Source organism: Eptatretus burgeri, chromosome 16, assembly GCF_056783735.1.
Source record: "Eptatretus burgeri isolate ZD-2024b chromosome 16, Ebu_testis_v1, whole genome shotgun sequence".
Classification (NCBI taxonomy): domain Eukaryota; kingdom Metazoa; phylum Chordata; class Myxini; order Myxiniformes; family Myxinidae; genus Eptatretus; species Eptatretus burgeri.
Genome location: NC_140976.1, coordinates 54719742 through 54743014, shown reverse-complemented (window position 1 = coordinate 54743014; position 23273 = coordinate 54719742). Strand labels below are relative to the sequence as shown.

The window sequence follows — 23273 nt, the reverse complement described above, 5'->3', positions numbered from 1 at the left end:
GCCAAGGGTAAGCCTCCCCCTTGGCTCACGATCCAATGATGGCCATTTTTATTTATTCATTCGGACCACCATATGACATTGACCTTCAACAACATGGAAAAAATAAAATAATTGAAAAAGTATTCAAGGTGTTTTTTGAAAAAGAGGGGGAAAAAATTCATGTAAAAGGTGTTCTTTGTCAATTAGGTCACAATCCACAAAAAGTAGGTAAAGGACACCAATGAAATATCATGTGCAAAACTTCATTGCAGGTACACTTTATGATGAAAGAACATCTTGGAAGGCCAGATCCCGCAACGGAAAAATTAACCGATTACAAAAAAATGCGTCATTTATTTATTTTCCAGAGTGCCATTTGATGTTGACCTTTAACTTGGAGGGATATAATGCAAATCAAGTGCAAATGCACCTTTATCTAGGCTATGTAGAGAGGTCAATTCCATTCTGATCAGACAAACCTTTGTCGAATTTGGTGAAAAATGTATAAATTGGGGCATGACCTTAAAAAAAAAAAACAAAGTAAATACCTTGCTCTGGGCTATCATGAGGGCATTTTCTGTTCCGATCTGACAAACATCAGTTGAGTTATGGTGAAAATGCGATAATGAGGTGAAGGTCAACAATTTTAGGTCAACCCCACATACTTTCTATTCGCATTATTGATGCAAAATTTCATTCCAAATGTCATGTCAGTCCGAATTTTATATACAGCTCAGAAATTGAGAGTGCAGGAAGTAAAAAAAAAGAACAAATAATTGTGGTTTTGTACTCTGAGGGGTATAAGAAACTGTGGTACCATTAAAATTGAGGAATCAAATTGTAGACACAAACCCAAGAACACAATAAGCCTTCTCCTACGCTATAGGGGGAAACTTAATAAATGAGAGAAATGAGTTAGGGGAGCACAGGACCAAGGAGAGAATGTTTGGAGGAAGGGGAGGTGATGGGAGTAAATAGAGAGGCACATCGCTGTGTCAAAAATGGGAGGGGGAGGGGGGACGAGTTTTCTTTTTTTTGAAAATATACATGCTCGAGGCTCATGGAAAACCAATTAAAGAACAAAATCAGAACACAACAATTGGAACAGCAGAAGAGAGGGGGGGGTGGGGGGGGACAAGAGTAGGGTGGAAGGTGAAAGTAGATGGAGATGGACAAACAAGGGATACAGGTTAAGACGAGGTGTAAGGGAGAAGCAGAGGGTGTGATCCTTATGAGATCTTTAGCGAAATGTAACCAATGAAGTACCTCCAGGTCAGGTACCTATATATGGATACATAAGCAAAATTGTGAGGGGAGTGGGGTGGTTTAACTGGTGGAGAAAAGATCATGATGTTGGATGGGGGATGACTTGAAGACCTGGAGGGAAGAATGAGATTATGTGTGGAAGTTGGTTACACAGGCAGGAAAAGAGAGGAATAAATGAGTGGAGGTGAGCTGTGATTCTGGACTGAGGCAGTTTCATGAGGAGGAGGTTGCTGGAGGACCACGTGCATCCTGCAGATACCTGGGAGAGGGGGGCACAAAGCATGGAGAGGGCAGAGGGTGAAAGTCAAGAAATGAGGTGGAAGAAGACAGAGACCACCAACCTGTCGGTGATGGTCCAGAGACTCAGCTTCATCACGAGAGATTCTAATGATACAAGTGTCAATAATTTCACCATATTAGCATGTAAAACATAGATGGCCCCAAATAATGCAGAAGTCAAAAACTTGGAGCAGTTAATATGTTACGTAAAGGAGACACGTGTGTGTGTGTGTGTGTGTGTGTGTGTGTGTGTGTGTGTGTGTGTGTGTGTGTGTGTGTGTGTGTGTGTGTGTGTGTGTGTGTGTGTGTGTGTGTGTGTGTGTGTGTGTGTGTGTGTGACACTTGATTCCAAAAGGTTTCTGCTGTCGTCGAATAATATAAATGGTACCGTTGGAAAGCAAATATTCGATATATTTTGAACAAAAATTAATGGCATTTCATCATAAATACTAGAAGGGTACTTAGTATAGTGCATACCTCCACCACACAATGCCTGATCCACGAGAACATAATCGGGCTCAATATATTTTTGAAATATCATATATATATATATATATATATATATATATATATATATATATATATATATATATATATATATATATATATATATATATATATATATATATATATACATTGTTGTGGTTGACGAAATTCGCAAACCACCATTCAGGTCCCGTAGGTGAGATATCTCTGTAAGTATATGTGTAGTTAGGCCCAAACCCGTTGTTTAGAGGGAATAAATGTCATTCATTCGGGCTGCGACCTCTCTAGATAGCCGTTTTTCTTTTACTATCTTTATTTTGGACCAGCCGCCATTACTACCATTACTACCACCACCAACCACGTCTCAACAGCCATCACACAACAACCACCAACCGCAACGCCGCTTCACAACAACAGCCACGACCTTTACCGTCACAACTCGCCCTCGCAACCATCGCATCACCGTCATTCCCGCGCCGCTTGTGGGCACCGATACTGGACTCGTACAGGGCGCGCCACCGAGCAGCGGGTGCAGAAACACCAGCCTTTCCGAAGAAATCGGATCAAAAACGACTCACGCCCACTTCTGTTCCGTCCTATCAGCGAGCATGGGGCGATTTGGCCCCGCCTCCAGGTGCGTCGGAGTAATATCGCTATATGCAGATTCATGGATCAAAAAGCATTCACGCCCACTTTTCCTCTGTCCAATGGGGAGCCAGCCAGAGGTAAAGGGTCGAAGGTGAAGGAGCGAGGCCACGGGGGCTATAAAGGGCCGCGTTCACTCGCCAAAGAGTCAGTCGAGTTGAGTTGGGAGTTGGTGGAGTCGAGTGGAGTTGGAAAGAGTCAGTCAAGGAGAGTTGAGTTGGAAAAAGTAAGAGTTGGAAAAGGAAAAAGCGGCGGCGAAGGCAGTCGAGGGGGTGCTCGTGTCAGAGTCGGGGAGCTGCGTAGAGGAGAGGCCGGTAACGCGACCGAGGTCGTGGTGGAGACGCTCGTCGTGGGACCCGAGCCAGCGAGATATCCTCCTTCCCCCGAGCATCAACAACCCCCTCCTGTTTCCCCCCGCGCTGAGATAGTGCGAGAAGGGGGCCCCGTTCCCACCCCATTCCAGACACTGTCCGCGAGGCCCGCGGAGTCGGGGCGCCACCGCCATTTTGCGGCTCATCACCAGACGGGTAGGCTCGACGCGGTCTCGGCCCCAGGCCCGTCTGCCCCCCCCCCTCATCGTGGAGGGTGGTCCCTTTTTCTTTTGCTTTGAGTATATGTGATGTCGGCGCCGTCTGTGAAGTAAAACTGTATGTGTTGCCGTGTGCTCGGTAGTCGGTGGTAGATCTGCATTGTGTTTTGCTTTTACATTTGCTTTTTGTGCATTATTGTGTGTTTCTTCTTCTTTTACATTTGCTTTTGGTGTATAATTGTATATGTGTGCTCTCCGTGTGCCATCGCGAAATAAATGTGCTCTATGTTGAACTGTTTCTCCCATTTCGCTTCGTCTTTTCTCTAATTGAATCTCCATCTTACTTCACGTAAAGGGTTGGTCGTGGGCTAAAACGCCCGATAATTAATCGAACCGTCCAGGTTGACGATAACACCGCTCGGTTATCCCGATAGTACGGAACGGGTCGCTTAAAGTGGCCCGTGTCCGAAGTCGACCTGCGGCGAGGTGCGATCGCCCGGTCTACCCTCCGTGTGGGTACTTAGGTAGGTCGAATTTGGCGAGCAACTCTATCCCACGCGGGGGGCCGATTGGCACGATCGTGGTGAGGCCGAAAGGCCCACCCGTGACTAGTTCCCGGCGTTAGTCCGAGAGGGTCACGACGGGATTGTCCGTCCGGTGGGCGACGTGCCGCGATTCGAGTTACGTGGCCGTTCGCATGCCGGCGGGCGCGAATCCGCAACAATATATAAATATATATATATATATATATATATATATATATATATATATATCTATATATATATATATATATATATATATATATATATATATATATATATATATATATATCGTTTTTGGCCCAGTCTCTCAATGGTGGAAAAAAAAAAAATGTTGAGTTAAAACAAACCGGTCTCTGTCGCGACATGTGGTGAGGTGTTTTGAATTGCAAAGTGAGAGTTGCTTTGAATGGATGTGGAGGTGAGGTTTTTAATAACGTGGCGGTTATATGGTGGCGAGGCGTTTTGAATTACATGGCGGTGTTTGTCCGCGACGAGCAGGTGCGGTGAGCTGAGCCGATCCACGCCAATGTGTGTGTGTGTGTGTGTGTGTGTGTATATGTATATATATATATATATATATATATATATATATATATATATATATATATATATATATATATATATATATATATATATATATATATATATATATATATAGTAATATCTCTCGAGGCTGGCACAATGGCCCAGAGATGCACACACTCCCCTCGTGGTACATATTCAACAGCTCTAAAGAAAATTAGTTTGGACAAGTCAATGATGGTAGAAGGGTTAAAACCATTTAATACAATAAACATTATTCCTACCCCTGCCACCACCCTCCTACCCCCCCACCATTCCACATGACCAGAAAAGAAAAACAAAACTCCATGGAACTAATAACTGATGAATCCTTCATACCCAAAGTGGCAGTTGACCCCGCAGCCTTCTGCGACACCGGATGTTTTTTTTCTTCCCTGAAACACACACACACACACACACACACACACACACACACACACACACACACACACACACACACACACACACACACACACACACACACACACACACACACACACACACACACACACACACACAAAGAAGGTGACAAACAATTGCCTTGTGATGACAAATCTAGGCTTGTGGAAGGACACAGAGACAGCTCTCAATGCAAAACCAGCTTTCCCCAGTCCCAACCAACCAAATAATTGGTGTGACCCTACCTGTTATAGAAGGTCACCAATGGGGAGGTTGTGCTGGCATTTGATGGTTGTGCCATGACAATAAACTCTTCTTCCTCTCCAAATGGAGGATCAGAACAGTCCACATTGACTCCATTGCGCATGTCATCCCCATCGACCTGGATGAACATACACCAACGTGTCTGAATGGCATTCATATCCAGACAAGAACTCATCAACTTCATACAAAAGCATTCAAAAGATCACAGTCTCTCCATATCAGGCACTATAAATGATAACTCCATCTTTATAATATATCTACCAAACACGAAAAAGTCCACTCAATACCGTGGCTTTTAATCATCAAAATAACATATTTCCTCATCTTACGGAGCCATGGCCTTGTGTCCAGCTGAGGAATCCATCAAGATTGAAACTCGCCCAACCAGCTCCGTAGTAATCCCTCCTGCCACAACAAACACAATAATTAAATTAGCAAAAATATAGATTCTGCTATCAGTCCACAAAAAAACATCGGCAAATGAGACAGAGACGTAGACATTCCACACGTCCTGACGTTACCTATCAAAACTTTCTGAGCAATTAAAAGTGGTGAAATGCACCTGGAAAGGCAAAAAAATAAACAAATGATTCTCGATTTGAGTCTTAATCAGGTGGGGTTTTGCAAGTGTGTGTGTGTGTGTGTGTGTGTGTGTGTGTGTGTGTGTGTGTGTGTGTGTGTGTGTGTGTGTGTGTGTGTGTGTGTGTGTGTGTGTGTGTGTGTGTGTGTGTGTGTGTGTATAATTAATAATTTGGTCAAAATATCAAAGGGCAAAATCACAGAAAATACAAATACAGCCGGTTACGCATCCAGCATGAAACGGCTGGGTTTTCTTTTAATCGCTTCCATGTTAATAACAAGGATAACTAGAGGGGGATCACTCGGTAGAGTGCAAAACCTCCGCCGCAAATACTGCTGGGTCACTTAAGTGAACCTGATATCCTATTCATTGTAGGTCAAAACGGATCAGACTCTACTGAACCACGATTGAATAAACTAAACTAGATCGACGCGCATGTAGAAATGCCCAAAAAATACAATCGAAATTTTTTTGAAAAAAAAAGGTGCAAAATTAGTTTTTTTTTCTCTAACAATTTTTTTTGTTGTTGTTGGAAACCACTTAAAACATGTAGAAATGCAAAAAAAAATTCAAATAAACGAATTTTTTTTGAAAAAAAAGGTGCAAATTTTTTTTCTTCTCTACCAAATTTTTTTTGTTGTTAAAAATCACTTAAAACATGTAGAAAAGCAAAAACAAAAATTCTAATATTTTTTCAAAATGGCCGCCATAGCGGCCATATTGGACTTTGGACAAATCCAAAATCTAATGGCATGATCCTTGGACCATACCTAATCCCCCCACTAAATGTCGTCAAAATCTGTCCAGGAGTTTTTTCTGTAATACTGTTCACAAACAAACAAACAGACGGGTGAAAACAGTAACCTCCGTCCATCTTCGATGGCAGAGGTTAACTAGAGGGGGAGCACTCGGGAGAGTGCAAAACCTCCACCGCCAATACTGCTGGGTCACTCAAGTGAACCTTATATCTTATTCATTAAATATGTCTACAGTGCTGAGAGTTATAGTTCTTTTCTCCAACATTTTTTTTTGGGGGGGGGGGGGTTGGAAATCACTTAAAGCATGTAAAAATGCAAAGAAAAAAAATGCAAAAAAAAAAAAAAAAAAAAAAAAAAAAAAAAATCGAAATTTTGTTGGAAAAAAAAGTTGCAAAAATTTTTTTTTCTCGAACAATTTTTTTTGGGGGGGTTGGAAATCACTTAAAACATGTAGAACTGCAAAAAAAATTCTTTTTTTGGGGGGTAACAATTTTTTTTTTTTGGGGGGGTTGGAAATCACTTAAAACATGTTAAAATGCAAAAAAAAAAAAATTTCTCAATTTTTTTTGGGGGGGTTGGAAATCACTTAAAATATGTAGAAATGCAAAAAAAAAAATTTTTTTCTCAATTTTTTTTTGGGGGGGGGTTGGAAATCACTTAAAATATGTAGAAATGCAAAAAAAAAAAATTTCTCTAACAATTTTTTTTGGGGGGGGTAACTTTTTTGGGGGGGGTTGGAAATCACTTAAAACATGTAGAAATGCAAAAAAAAATTCTAACAATTTTTGGGGGGGGAACAATTTTTTTTGGGGGGGGGTTGGAAATCACTTAAAACATGTAGAAATGCAAAAAAAAAAAAAAATTTCTTTAACTTTTTTTTTGGGGGGGGGGACCAAGTCCAAAATTTAATGACATTATCCTTGGACCATACCTAACCCCCCCACCAAGTTTCGTCGAAATCCGTCGAGGAGTTTTTCCGTAATACTGTTCACAAACAAACAAACAAACAAACAGAAAGGGGTGAAAACAGTAACCTCCATCCATCTTCGAAGATGGCGGAGGTTAACAAGGAAATCCAACACAGGTGGAGGCCATTCAGCCCATTATGCCTGCATGAACACCACACCAACCCATCTACACAAGATCCAAAGAAGACAATGCAAAAAATGTAACCAATTAAAAAGTTTTTTTGGGGGGGGGGGTTGTAGTTTTTTTGTATTATTTCCCCTTTTCTTTCCCTCGGGGGAGGGGGCATAGGCTTGGTTAAAAAACACATCAACCACACAACCCCCCATGACAAGACCCCCACCAACAGCACTCCATACAGAATCACCCATCAATGCTCAAGCTACCTAAAAGTCTTATCAACATCCCCATAACTTCCAGGTACCTATATAATTGGTTCACGAAAAAATATGTGACCACTATATTCGTTATCGGTGTGTGTATGTGTGTGTCTATCTGTCTGCCTGTTGGATAGTCGATCTATCTACCCTTATTATCAGTATTTCCGTCGATATGTTTGTCTGTCTGTCTGTTGGCTGCTCTTAGAGCACCCTTATTCTGGACATTTCCATCTGTCTGTCTGTCCGCGAAACTTTGGTCAAGCCAAAGGGCTAAACCACTCAACCGATTCCAATGAAATCTGGTTAGTAGGACCAATATTTCTGGGAATCATGTGCTTTCAAATATGGGACCTAGCAACGGTATAGCAACGATACTTTAAAGTGGTCAAAAAAATCGGAAAAAAAATCAAAAAAAAAAAATCGAAGCTTTGAGTTCTGTGCGCAATCTATCTAGCTCTCTTCATGCCAACTTGCAGCCCTAACAAAAAATATTTGTAGGAGGAGACGGTTTTGGGCGAATACATGTCAAACATTTCAGAAACGGTTAATTGCGAATATCTGTAAGAGAAAGTCTGATTTTGATGAAACTTGGGTGAAATGTGTACAATGTGGCTAGCATGTACACAAAAATGAATGGTTGCTATGCACTCCTCAGTTGCTTAGCAACAGCTAAAATACTTTATCGTACATTGTACACTTATTGTGGACTGTACAAAAAAAATCAATACCTCCGAAACTGGACCTCCGAGAGACCTGTTTTTTTGTGCCCAAGGAGAATGTCTTACAGCATCATATAAAAAATAAAATCTTTAGCGAATCGATAAATGGAATTACCAGGGCTGCCATTTGTTAGTCTCTTTAGAAACATGCCTGAAATTTCACAAGGCGGGTTTCTGGGCGCAAACTAAGAGGGCTGTGATAATCATATTTATTGTGCTAAATTGATTGATAGCATGTACATGAATATCGGCTAGTCGCGTCGGCTAGCTTTCCATCTAGAGCGAGCAGCCATGTCGCCTACCGGCTTGTCTGTCTGTCTGTCCCTCTGTTCGGTCCAGTGCTCCATTAATACAATGGCGATTTCGATGAAACTTGGTTGGTAGATTCATACCATGACCGAGTTGCGTGCAAATGAGAACCGTTGCTATGGACACCACCGTTGCCGAGCAACGGGACTTTGAAATTTTTGAAAAATCATAAAAAATTAATTTTTTCGAAAATCAAAAATTGGGCCATGTAGGCAGGGATGCATACAACCGAAATGGCTTTATTTTTTGATTTTTGTGACCACCACCTGGCAACTACCTGAAATTTGGAACAAAGGTAGAGAAAAATATGGATAACCACCATCCAAAATTGTCAAGCCTGAAAATTGCACATTAATGTGTTATTATGCTTTTAATATTTCATAATTCTGTATGTCGCCCTCTTGAGTCTAATCTTGGAAACAATGCTTAAGTCTATGTGTATTCAGACTGCTCATTCATTATGAAGGAAGGAATTTGATTTACAGAATGATGAAACTAATCTTGATTGAAAATAACAAGACAGTGAACTTAAATTTACACCTTTTAAGAGCGTTTTCTTTGTTTTACTTGAAATATTTCCACTTACACAAACACTTTTGCAAACTACATAGGGAAGGGTGGTGTGGCGTTATGAAGAATAGATGTTGCCTGAACTTGAAGCATGTTAAATGATAGGAAAGGGTATATGTATGGCATTTGTGATACTTTAATGATTAATATAATATAAATTATATAGATTATATAGATTATCATATCTGTATTTTTATTATTAAACTTTAATTTATACGACCAAAGAGACTTGATTTTTCATATCTCCCTCATCTTAGCTTTATTCATCTGCCCCTCCACATTCCTCTCTCGTGCCCATCATACCTCACAGGCACAGACACAGACACACATGCACACACACACACACACACACACGCACACCACACGCACACACAGACACACACATACACATACAAACACACATACAGACACCATTCCACACTTCAGTAGGATTACAGTACATCCATTTTGACAAAATAATAATATGTATCCACACATGTAAATAAGGTTGTGATCATGGTATTTTATTTGTATGACATAACACAAATCTTTATATGTAACTTGTACACATGATCTACAAGTGACTTCATAAATGGTTCAAAATCCATTTTCAGCTTGTCTTAAGTTATTCTTGTTAATGACTGCATAAATTGAATCGTGTCGGAGCTTAAAAAGAAAATGAACTCACATACAATGGCAAGACAGCTGCATATCATCAAGTTAAATTGAATAAAAGTGACATTAATGGTTATTCAGATAAAGCCATAAAGTATAGATCGAAACATACAAGCAGACTATATAATACCATTCCACAGGAATGACAAAGAAATCATACGAATACAATAACACGTCACATCAAGACCCTGAATATTAAAAACATTCATTGGTACTAATTACATGACAAATTGCTGTTACGCCTGTATACATGCATGTACAACTGTTCATCTCTTTAAAGTGAATGTTGATTACTGTATACATTTTCACCTAATGCAGTTGAAAAGCAGAGCCTATAGGTGACTGGAGAATTGACAAAAAGTGCTCACAAGTAATAAATTACAGTTGAATTGGGAGGAGGAATATGACATGCCAAGTCCATGCTCTCATTCGGTGAGCTCTCAAGCCTCTAGTCTTCTTCATTGTCAGTATCATCATCACCTTCCACATCATTCCCGCCTTCAGCTAAATTTTGGCAATTGAGGCATCTACATAGATCTGTGCAGTTTACATTGTGATGTCGACACGATCACCGACCTTTTCCTTCACCTCTGGGTTCCTCACAGCTAGTCTTCTTGCAACTGCAATGAGTAAGTTCAAGCAGAGTACTGGGCGCAGGTGGAAGATCACCCCAGACTACCTCTATAATGTCATCTGTTACTTTCCATCCGTGACTGTGTGGGCTGGGGATACTGGGAAACTGTTCAAAACATCTGGTATGTACTCCTGCTTGGTAGTTTGCCTTCATCAGATGTTTCACCATGGCATCATGTGTAGGAGGCATGTTCATCTCTGCTTTAGTGCCCATCAAGAACTTGTTATACCGTGCTGTATTGACACTTGAACAATCCTGATCATACAGTTTGCAAACAAATTTCTCTACTGACTGTACCAGACCATCTTCTACGGTGAATGTTGCACCAAACTGTTGAAAGACTGCTTGGAAATCAACAGATTCGGTCATGAGTTTCAAGGCTTTCTTCTTAGACCGCCCATAGAAACAGCTTGTTGAATCACATCCTGTAAAGCAATGCAGGCCAATGAGGGCATCCGCAACACTGTCACCGAGATGAGTTCGTATAGCAGTTACATCAAGTGTGCGCTTGTTGTTACCTCTACCAGTGTGAAAGAGTAAGTGGGCCTGAATTTGATGAGCCTTGGCTACACCAATAACAAAAACATCAGTGTCTGGGCTCTTTATGATGATTGCTGGTGTACTGCTGGAAGACGAAGGAAGAGATGCAGCAGCATATTGACAATGCAAGAATAGCCTGGTGTCTGCTTCTTCATGGTTGCATTCAAGTTCCTTGATAGCTTTCATCTCGACTGTGCCATCTACATTTTGCAATAAATGACATTCTTCATCATGGGCCATGATTAGTTTGACATCATGAAACAAAGTTGGGTGATCCTGCCACATCTTGAAGAAGAACCGAATTAGAGCTTCTTTGTTTTGACTGCACGACAAAAACTTTTTCCACTGATTAGGCACTTTCTGCTCTGGACCATAGATCCATAGAGGTGCGTGATTGGTCAATAGAGGAATCATCTTCCAAAACGCGAATCGAACGAAGAAGCTGATTGGTTTACGATCATTACAGAAAGTGTATCATTTTTCGCACATTTTCTCACTTTTCTAAAAAATGCGCAACTTTTAAGATTGTCGAGTTTAAGGTATAAGCTTTATTATATTTTCAAACAATATGTGAGAATTTCAGGTAGTTGCCAAATGGTGGTCACAAAAAGTTGACGTATGGGGTTTTGCATGTCGACCTAATGAGCAACTGTGGGCAGTCCATTCAGCCATATTGTCAAAAATTTCCAGCCGGATCCTATGAAAACTGTCGGAGAAGATAGACTTTGAATGAATCCTGGTCGAAAACAATAAAATAAACGAAGTTTGTTATATCTCAGAGACTATAAGTCAGATATACATGAACCTGGTATGGTAGGTTAATGGTATGTCCTAGTTATGTGTGAGAAAGAACTGTTGCTATGGACCCCTCCGTTGCCTAGCAACGACCGAAAAACCTCTAAATGTGGGGGTATGTTAACGAAAAAACAATCTGCAGCATTAACCCTTGAAGCAAGAATCATGAATTTTCTTGTGCTTAATCCTCAGGTCATTCCCCATCAAACCGGCCCATCGCATCAGGTTCTATTGGGTAGTCGACAACCCATTTCCGCCTACCGGCTTGTCTGTCTATGTCTGTCCCGAGCATAGCTTCGTGGGTTTTGATCCAATCCTGATAAAAATTTTGGTGGGAGATTTATATCATGACTAGTTGTGTTTTCCTGAGAATGGGCGTGGTGCACCCAGTATGGGCGGAGCCACGCCCAAAAAAGATGTAGCCCAAAACATGCGTTTTTAGGGGGTAGCCGATTTCAATTTGCATCTTCTCCTAGCGGGTTTGTCGAATCTGACAGGGATTTCGGTATTTGGTTAGCCCAATGGCACCTGCATAGCCCCACAGAGCTCGATTTTTCATTTTCGTCCCAAGGTCAAGGTCACAAGGTCACGAACTTAGAAAATTGCGAATTTTGACATAAAAATCATACGACCGCCAAAACTTTGAGAACTGGTGTGACAATATTTTTTATGCATAATCTTGAGGTCATTCCCCACCTAAAGTCTTGAAACCATTTTGCTCTATCTCGAACACCTTGCCCGTGGCACCCCCTTCAAGTTTGTTTTTACGCTGATTTCATCAAAGTATGGATAATCCGAGGAGTGCGAAATGGCATGTAGCCTATATGATGTTATATTGTTCCTGGAATGTTCCAGAGGATGTTTTGCACCAAAGGTCATAATCCTTGACCGTTGACCTTTAAAGTTCACAAAGGTCAAATTTTCAAAGTTGTGGGAATCGAACCGGGTTTTCGACCTTCTTCGACGAACTAATTCCAATAAGCTATAGCACGTATCCTGTTTCCTTATTTTAATGTCCACAACATTGTTTTGTGACCTTTAAAGGTTATGCAAAGGTCAAAATTTGAAAGTTGTTGAACGAAACCAGGTTTTAGACATTTTGCAGCTAATAACCTGTCACTCGTACCACATCATGTTGATCATTTTTATAACTTGGTCAAACATTATCACATTGTCTCATCCTTGACTTCTGAAACAATCTACATAGTCAAATACCGTTCGTGAACCATTGTCGTCTTCAGACTTGTTCTAATTTAAACTTATCTCCTGTTTCTGCTGCCACTACCTTTCCAGGGAGACCATTCCATGCATTAACTACTCTCTGAGTAAAAGTCCCCTGCCTCGCTACCATCTTAACTCTCCACTTCTTTACTCTCAAGCTATGGCCACTGGTTCTGTCACCTCCGTTGAATAATTCATCTTCACATATTTTATCTATACCTTTTATTATCTTAAACATCTCCATCATATCTCCTCTTAACCGCCTCCTTTCTAGTGAATAAAGCCCTGTCTCCTTCAACCGCTCCTTATAGCTGAGTCTAGCTAGGGCCGGAATCAATCCTGTAGCCCTACGCTGAACCCTTACCTCTCCATGGCATCCATGTCCTTCAATTTCTTTTCTTTCCTGTGTTTAATTATTCTTTACTCACTATTAGTGTTTCTTTATTTATTCCCTATTTGAGCTTCGGTGTGCGTCCAGGCCACAACTTTTTACCATTTTAGTTTGTCATCAAATTTTCAGCAAACCTTTATTGTGACAATATGAGAACAGGATGGAATGAATTTTGTTTTGTATAGTTTGTTACCTCCACCACCGAAGGTGGAAGGTTTTGTTTTCACCCCTGTCTGTCTTTTTATTTGCATGTTTGTGTGCAGGATATCCTGCCAGCCCATTTATCCTCATAGTTATCCTAAATCCCTTTTATAGTATGCCACCTACCCGTCCTATCATCACCTCGCTAGTCCTTTCGCTGCATGCCCATTGGCACTTTGTGTTGGAATCGTCATGTGGTTCGGCCCGTTTGTGTTCGCATGCGAACCCCTGACTCAGGATCGAGGTAATCCAGGTTAAAATCCCATATGTGTTTGTCCATCGTCTACTAATGTCCTTGCAATTCATATGAAAGTATACAAGCAAAATAAATCTAAAAATACAAATTTACATGTTGCAAGAAAGGCACAAGGAAAGAAGATTCCCTCACCTGTCCAAATGCAAAACACTACGTCCAACACGTGCACATGCGGCAGCAACAATCGCTTCGGGTAAGCCTGAAAAATAAACCAGCACGCAAAAAGAGAAAAAAAATTCAATGCATCATGGTTGAGAACAGCCCCTGATAATTACACCTATCCGCTGAAGATTGCTTGCAAGAGGTGGACATACCCAAAACTGTTTGGAGAAGAAAGGAAACAAAACTGTTTCACATAATGTCTTTCTGCAAGCGTGACTGATATTTTTTACTCATTGTATGCAATAGCGAATCGGAGTTTTCACATGCCACATCAGATCCACATCTATGCCGATTCGCATAGTGCAGCCCTGAAAACTAGATGTTGGGTGTGTGTGTGTGTGTGTGTGTGTGTGTGTGTGGCCGAGACTAACTTTGCATATATGCTGGGGATACCCAATGTCAGGCCATGGGCACAACCCTTCCCCAACTACCTACCTCCCCCCTCCCCCATCAGGAAATTATGTGTATAGGTCTAAAAATCATATAAAAACAAATAAATAAAAAAACCGCTTGCCCAATATCTTCCAAATCTTGCATACATGCTGGGGGTGGCCAGGGTCAGGTCATGGGCACACCCCACGTGTGCACACACACACATCCAAACATCATCTGTGTGTATGTACTTTTGCAAATTACAGAAGAAGAAAAAACAACAACATGAGAATGAGGAGAAACTGACCTCAAACAAGGAAATGGGCCCATTTTGCCCAATGGTGCCCTCTGGTTAAGTTTTTGCTACATCTTCAAACATCAATCTTCTTGACGGCTTACGGAAGTCAAAATAACCCGATATTGATCGGGTGACCCTACTTGTTATTTATATGCACAAGTGTAATGTTCACATTGCAGAAAAGCAACATCAGAAAATATTAGTGCATAGTTTTCCCCAAGGCAAGGCGGCACATCGGGCCCCATATTAGTGGGGCAGATAACAGTAATTTTGAGAGGAATCATGCAAATGATGATACAAGCATCAAATTTGGCACATTTGTTCTCCAGGGGATTCTAATCAAATCTGCCTGATTGGCCATTTGAAAATCCAAATTTTGAAAAATTTGAAAAAAAATAAATAAAAACAAAAAAAAGTCAAGATCACGAATCAATGTTGGATGCTGGTTGAGATTGGTGAATGTTTCAGAAACATCATCAAAGACGTTCTAAGTCTGCCATGCAGTTTCATTCCCTTTTCCGTGGAAGGCAGACACGACGTCACATCCAGTGAACGCATGGAAGTATGGGATCCCTCCAGCTTTCTCAGGCCCTATTGCAGAAACTACCTCATGCACTGGAATCCAACGCGCCTTGACTCCTTGGCCAAAAGCAATCCACATGTTCTCAAGACCTCGTTCCTGTAAGGATGGCAGTACAGATATTGCTATGACTAGTACGTCCGTGTCATTAGCCTTTATGATAATGGACTTGCTACCATCCGTCGTTGCATCCCTGGCGTGTACAAATATTTGAGTGTCAGCTTCTTCATGACAACATGGAGACACAGCACCCAGTGACTTCCTTGTGTTGCTAATGGCATCTTCTCCTTTTGTGACAATGACTGTGCTTGTCGTCTGTGCTTCACACATCTTTTCTGCAAGGAAGTGAAACAGCTCAGTCTTGTTGCTGTCATCTCGAAGAAAGCTTCTCCAGTTACTTGGGGTCTTACTGGTTCCTGTCACTCTTCTTCTGATTCCTTGCCCCCTTTTCGACCTTGCCTCGGACTTCAGACTTGACTTCTTGTACACATCAAACACTACGTCCACCCTCTCGTACCTGGCACCATAGAATTCCACCTTTGGGATGATGTCTTCTTTAGCATAGTCATCAAATATCTTTTAAGTGCGTGGAGGTAGGGCATTAATAAGTGCTGAGCCATCAACGATGACTGCATCTCCCCTTGGTTCTCTGTCTGGGATGTTCACTTGCTCTTCAAGAATTTCAGCCAGCTGTGACTTCAAATTCTTTTGAAGTTTTTTTTTTTTTCCTTCAAATTTTTCAAAATTTGGATTTTCAAATGGCCAATCGGGCAGATTTGATCAGAAAGCCCTGAAGAACAGAAATGCCAAATTTGATGCTTGTATCATAATTTGCACGATTTTTCTACTATCAACTACACTATATATGATGCTTAAACTTTGGGCTGAAACGCCGATCGAGCAAACGAACTGTGGGTTTCGAAATATGCGACGATGAACAGCGACTCACGACTTGCGACATATCCACACCTCCACAATTTGTTCAAGCTGTGACATTTGTCACTTTTTTGACAACGTTACAAAATAATTGCATCAATAATCCACCCCACTATCTTTCCATCATCCCCTCCCTCCTCAGTTACCCCACACCCCAAGCAGTCGAGCGATCCGGCAAATTCTAGCGTTCAATCAGATGTCCGTTCGAATGAGACAGATGCTGACATTCAGCAGCAATACAGATTGGATCCAATCAGTGGTCCACGCAAGTATCAACGGTGATTGGATAAGTGATCATTCGTGGACGCAGAAGAAGAGAGCAATAAAGTTTCTGTTTGCCAGCAGTCAGAATGAACATCCTTTGGTAAGCCATGCAATTTCATCGTGTGACAGAGCGATTGCTTGGGATATAACGACGACACGACAGATTGGATGTTGGTTTAATATACAAATCACAATGATGACATCACTGGCGTGACAAGTTACGAGCATAACAGTAATGAGTAATGTGTGCAGGAGGTGGGCAAGCGTGCGTACGACCGAGAGTGAATGCATGGAGGACGATTCACGCGTTCAGTGTGACATTGTCCGCCTTCTGAACAATTAAAACTCGTCCATCAGTAACTTGATTCGATCTGGGTTCAGACCTGGTTGCTATAGTATGTAGGATTTGAACCCCCTGATCCCAGCATCACGGGTTATGTGCTCAGATGTGGGCAACAAACACATCAACACAATTTAATTTGGCATTTATGCATCCAAAGCACCAATCTTCAAAATAACATATGCAAATAGGATAGTCTGCAATAAATAACACCGACATTTCACAACAAAGCCAAGGATTAATCCTGGTGAAACAATAAATTGCACGAACAAGTATAGACAAAAGGAAAAATAAATGGTGAAGAAAAATAAAAAGTAGCAATGTAAAGGGGGTGGCGGCATAAATGTGGGATTCATGCAAACATAGTGGAACTCTTTGGTACCATTCCATGATCCCCCCCACCCCCTCCTACCCAAAACCATGCATGTCCCTTCCCTTACTCCCAAAAAAATCCCAAACTTTGATCGTTTGTTCTTTTTTAAAATTAATTCATTTATTTATTAACAGGATCCAAAGCTCATCATGGAGCTGGTACACATCCATGGGCATAGGCCGACAGAAGACTACACGAGATAAAACACTGGACTGTCAGTCGGGACAAATACAGCCACTGAGCTTGGGTGAAGTGCCCCAACAACCAACAATGGCACCGCCTTTCCTTTCGGAGGAGTGTCCTCCTCCCCATGAAGATCCGCGATGGGAATGCCTGGATCAGAAACAGCACTCAAAGAACTCATGTGCCGCGTCCTTGGTGATCTCCGAGAGAAGGGGACCAACACCAAACCCGCTGACCACCTCTATTGCGGTGGTAACAATACGTTAATTGTGAATAATGCCACACGATGGAAAACCAAAGTGCACGTCTTCTCTAAGATGGAGTCGCAGCACCATGTGATCAAATGGGTCATTCCAGTCTTTCCAAAAATTAGACAGCTAATCAGAAGTCCAATAATAATAATAATAATAATAATAATAATAAAATCGCTGTACATTTGGGTATTGTGCAATAGCATGCATGCTTTAGATCATTCCAGCATGCGGCTAATGATGTGATGCATTCGTATTGCAAGCTCGCAGCGTTGCTTCGATATCCAGAGGCGGCGTTAGGGGCATGCAAACAAACTCAGTCTGGCTGGGGTGTGTTACATAACCAATCAGCTTGGAGAGCATTCGCCCAAGCAAGCACTCCAACAAAACGGTTCATAAGGGACGGCTGGCTTGGCAAGCTGATTGGTAACGGGACACCCCTGGATGAGCTTTTTGCGCGAGTTTGTGTTCACGGCTGGCGGTGTTGGGTGAGATTAGGGGGTTACCGTTATTCTACTCACCTAAAATAATTTGAAATTTATCTACGGGAGCAGTCGGGGGGGGGGGGTGGGGGCTCCACATTTTTTTTTTTTAAATTAATGCCAATTATTGTTATACTATTATTTTGTAATGTTAATGTTATTATTATGCAATCATTATTCTTATTAATTTTGCCATTTGAAGTGGCCTTCGAAAAATTCCACGATAAGGTGGAACGGACACTCAAGATGCTACACATTACACAGCTTGCCAAGGCGGAAAAGGGCAATAAAACATGGGAATTCCTCCGGATGTTTTGCAGTCAAGTAAACTCGAAAGCAACATAGGCTCACCGAGTGTGAAAATAATACAGTCTTCTTACTAGTGATACAACTGAGGGTTCTGAAGTGTCACTCATAGCATCTCCCACCACATTCGAAAGCAGCGCTACATGGTCCACATTTACGAAGATAATTTGGGTCATCGCACCTTCGTAACTACAGGTGAGGGGGACAAATGAAGTCGCCGCAACCTTTGTCGTATAACCTGTAGTCTTCATGGCAAGTTCAGCTGGTTGAGATTGCATAATGATAAGTAACGACCAAACACATCGATGAAGAATATATCTTGAAGATTTTGACACAAGTGGCCACACGGGCCACCTCGGACCAAGGTTTTGGTGGCTGACGGGGTTTTTGGTGGCATTTAGCACCCGGGCCACTGCTTACTTCGAACCCTACATTTGATGTACCACCTGCACCGATCGGGCTTCCAGCTTCACACGTCTGGTCCATGATGACCTTCTTAGACATCATCGTATGTGCATTGAGATTGGTCGCATAAAACCTCATCACCGAGAATGCACTTCGTGAATTTGAGGACAAACTTCGACGACAGGAGCTTGTGGGAGGACCAGTCACCCCACTAACAATCGCACTGGCAACTGCCAGTCTGAATTCACAAATTTGTGCACGGGGCCTCAGCCCATGAGATGTGGTGCCAACGGGATCAGTTCACCAATCAACAATCCCTTTCGCTGACCTGCAAATGATATTAGCCCAACACCACCATCCCCAGTGAGAAATCAAAGCCACCCATGCAGGCTATCGGGCCCAATATGGTCGGTGGAAGTCGACGATTTGGTCTATCTGTACTCTGACCGCAACAAGTCATGTGCAAGAAACCACCAACTCGTCTCCACTATCGATGGACCCTGGTGCAACAAACGCAAACTTGTGGGGTCCCAATTGAGGAGTGCAGCTTACCGGGTCAAAAAATCCAAGTGCTACAATGTCCCCGACTACTGAAAAAAAATACACCTCCACTCCCTCGCAAAATCAGGTACGTGGCAGTTCACTGCACACCGAGGGCATTTTCCTCCAAGCAGCGTCAAGACCACCAGACCCTCCATACATCCCACATGAGCTGTCCAAACCTGCCACCGGTGCTGTTTTAGTCCCTATCACCAAAGTCCTATCACCAGTCCCTATCAGCAAAGTACCAGATAGTGCCTCTGATACATCCTTCGAGCTTGACGCCTGTTAACCAGATCACTCCCAATCCACTGAGGCCATCCGTGACACCAGTGAGAATCATCCACCAATGTCCCCAACCTGCTGTACATCAAGATGCTGCAGCCATCCATGCTACCAGCCCAAACACTTCAAGGATGATGTTTTGGATGCTTAGGATCATAGTGTGGTCACAATACTTGCCTAGATACTGTCACATGGGGCAGAATTACCTGACTAGTTGGTATATGATATCCGTGACCACTGACTACCTACTTAAGTAATTGTGATCTTTGTTTAAGTGTTTGTACTCAGCCACAATATCAGTAGGCAGTTACTCTCACCTGTTTATCATGTACAACACTGGGAATTGTATTGAATGCATGAATACGTAAATGAAATGATCAAGAGAGGAAAGAAGTGGTCACGCCAGTATGTGCTTGAGACCCTTGGGTCAGAGCGGGTACGAAGTTACTGTGCAGGGGCTTAATTGGAAAAAGGTATGGTTTTGCCTCGTTCCGCACGGTTGTTACTTGTGTGAATAACATTGCTTTCTCACCTCCGTAAGACTGGTATTTGGTCGTGGTGCCGAGTTTGGAAATTCCCTTCAACCCAAGTGACGATGAGTGGTACCAAGTTGGCAGGACCCCATCCACAATCCACCATGAGTGGAGCTAAGTTGGCAGGTCAGGTCAGGTATGGGAGCATGCGCCAGAGTAGCACGTCACTGCATCAGCTTTCCACCGGGAGTCCAGGGGCCTCAGTCTGACCAAATCCCAGGCAGATGCCGAGACCATCCCAATCTCCTTGAGATGCTGATCAACCTGCTGCAACCACGAGGCACGTGGTCACCACATTGGCCACCTCCACTCATGAGGCTCCCTTGCTGAAAGAATCTGGTGAGCAGGAGCAACGTCAGGAAAACGAGCCACATATCCAAACAGTTGCAGCTAACGTTCACAGACTATACAGGTAACGCATCTCATTTGAGTCTCTCTTAGGAACTGTTCATTGGACACAAAGTCCGACCAGCGGTTGCCAAGGATTCTCCGAAGAGATCTGACACCAAAGGAATGAAGTCTCCGTCTCAGTTCCCTGCTCAGAGTCCAAGTCTCACTTCCGTAGAGAGAGAATGGAAGCACCAAGGACCTGAAGACTCGGACTTTTGTCCTCGTGCACAGGTACGGACAGTGCCACACACCATGATCCAGTGAAACAATGGCTCCCCAGGCCTGACCCAGACGTCTATTGACCTCTGGTTCACAGCCAGCAGAGACATGAATATCAATGCCAAGGTAAGTGAATCTCTCCGTGACCTCCACATCCTCACCACAAACAGGTGCAGACAATATGTCATCGAAACCCGGGATCTTAGTTTTGACCCAGGAAACCCGTAATTCCAGCAGCTCCGACTCCTCATTCAGCACCTCAAAGGCCCCCACAAGGATATCCAGTCTCCGCAAAGATGACTGCATCAACTGCGAAATCAGGTTCAGAGATCTTGACATTCCCAAACGATGCACCTCAGCTTTATCTCTCCGACATCCTCCCCAGAATCCAGTCCATACAAATGCTGAAAAGTGTGGGGGCCAGTACATACCCCTGCCAAACTCCAGTAACAAATGGCAATAAGTCAGAAATGGCATCACCACATCTCACAGCACTCTCAGTCCCAGAGTATAGTTCAGACATCAGATTGATCAGTTTTGGTGGCACCCCACGAAGACCAAGAATCCTCCAGAGGGCATCCCGATTCACTGAATCAAACACTTTACAGAGATCAACATTGGCTGCAAGCAGCCCCTGCCGAAACTCTCGTCTGCGTTCGGTGAGGACCCAAAGAGCAAGGATACGGTCAATCGTTGACCTCTTTGGTGTAATGCCTGACTACTCTGGACGTTGGTGCTCAAGCAGATGGTGGCGAACCCTATCAAGAATTATTCGAGCAAAGACCTTGCCCGGCACCAAGAGCAGCGTCACCCCTCAGTAGTTGTTACAGTCTGAGCGATCACCCTTCCCTTTCCAGAGAGGGACAACAAAGCCCTCTTTCAGTCAGTTGGGATGATGCCTGTATTCCAGGCAGATTACAACATTTCCACCAGCCTTGAGAAGCTCAGCATGCATGTCACAGATCCCAGGAGCTTCACCACATTTCAACCGGTTCCCCGTGGTCTGTGTTTCCACAAATTAAAGTGGACCACAGTTGATTGGAGGGTCAGCAATAGGGATAGCAACATCCCCGACATCCAATTTGGCAGCTGGTTTATCAGCCTGGTACAGCCGCTCAAAGTAACCAGGCCAACGGGCCTTCACTTCGGACTCCTCTGTCAAGAGCCCACCACCCTCTGCTCGAACTGCAGTACACAGAGGGAAGGTCTTGGAGGAGCACAATGAGCGAATTGCCCTGGAAGCAGGACGAGAATCACTTGACCACAGGTGATGCTCTTCCCCCTCACTGATACCTCGCACAAAGGCCTCCTTGTCCACCATCAGCGCACGTACAGTTTTACGCCTCAACTCGCTAAACTGCTCAGCTCTGCCATTAAGCCTGGCGTCTCTGGTTGATGGTATCCAGTGTCCCTTGAGAGAAAATTCTTCCTCGCCCTCTAATGAGTTCCAAGATATCCACCAGCAACGTCAAGGATGGTGGTCTTGAAGGCATTCCACAATTCTTAAGGATTCCCTAAAGCAACCAGACCCCCCAAATCCCCAGTCAGCCTATTCGTAAACTCCTCAGCTGCCCTCTCATCCTTGAGCTTGTGAATATATAGCCTTGGCTGGGATGGTACCATTCTCCCGGATTTAAGGTGCAACTTCAGAGTTGCTACCACAGGCCTGTGGTCGGTATTGAGGAACTGAGCACTCTGGTGGAGCCTGCTGTTCTGGATCATGCTCCAGCTACCATCAACGAGCACATGGTCAATCTTCTTTGCCACACCACCAGCGGAATACAAAGTCCAGCGACGAGCCTGTGGACGTTGAAACCATGAACCGGCCACCCTAAGTCCATGACTTCTTGCAAAGTCAAGGAACTTAGTGCTATTCTGGTTCACAGTTCCAGACCCATGGGGACCAACACACGTCTCATAACCATCCCCATCAGTTCCAGTCGATGCATTTAAATCCCCCAAGACAAGAAGAGTATCTCTCCTGGGGCACTGATCAACCATAGAATGTGTCCTTCATGATGAGATAACTCACCTCAGTCGGAGCATATACGGAGACCATGGAAATGACACCCAAGCAGTGACAAATCCTTTGTTTTATAAAATGCTCGATGACCTCAATTATCATTGGAGTCAGCTTATTGGACACAGCTACAGCAACTCCTTGGGCATGGTAACCATCAGAACGACCAGACCAATAGTATGCGTAACCACCCGTCATGATCTCACCACTACGCGGTCTCCGAACCTGAGACTGCCACAATACCGATGTTCAATCTCTTGAGCTCAGATGATAAGACAGGTGATCATCCTCTCTTCGGGATAGGATTTCAATCCAAAGAGACCACCGGCAGGTGGACCACATCTCAGCATCACCCCGATACACACTTTCGCAATCTGACCTGGGAAAGGTTACCCCGTGGTTTCCCTCCT

The 23273-nt window shown here is 43.1% G+C and overlaps 1 protein-coding gene and 1 long non-coding RNA gene across 4 annotated transcripts in view; one reads left to right on the top strand and one right to left on the bottom strand.

The window, feature by feature from the left end:
* The window catches only part of LOC147011089 (rab proteins geranylgeranyltransferase component A 2-like), a 39055-nt gene that overhangs the window by 14865 nt on the left and 917 nt on the right, over positions 1-23273 (bottom strand). For all 3 annotated transcript variants that reach the window (XR_015052576.1, XM_085860520.1, XM_085860521.1), the window contains exons 2-5: positions 14057-14123; positions 5280-5355; positions 4932-5068; positions 4627-4682 (exon numbers count right to left, since the gene is read on the bottom strand). Coding sequence is in view for 2 of the 3 variants with exons in the window: in XM_085860520.1 (XP_085716646.1) it covers positions 4627-4682; positions 4932-5068; positions 5280-5355; positions 14057-14123 (336 nt within the window). In the remaining variant the exon portion in view is untranslated. The remainder of the gene's footprint in view (positions 1-4626; positions 4683-4931; positions 5069-5279; positions 5356-14056; positions 14124-23273) is intronic.
* The window catches only part of LOC147011088 (uncharacterized), a 42210-nt gene continuing 35379 nt past the window's right edge, over positions 16443-23273 (top strand). Inside the window, exon 1 of the long non-coding RNA XR_015052577.1 lies at positions 16443-16636. This is a non-coding gene — a long non-coding RNA (uncharacterized LOC147011088). The remainder of the gene's footprint in view (positions 16637-23273) is intronic.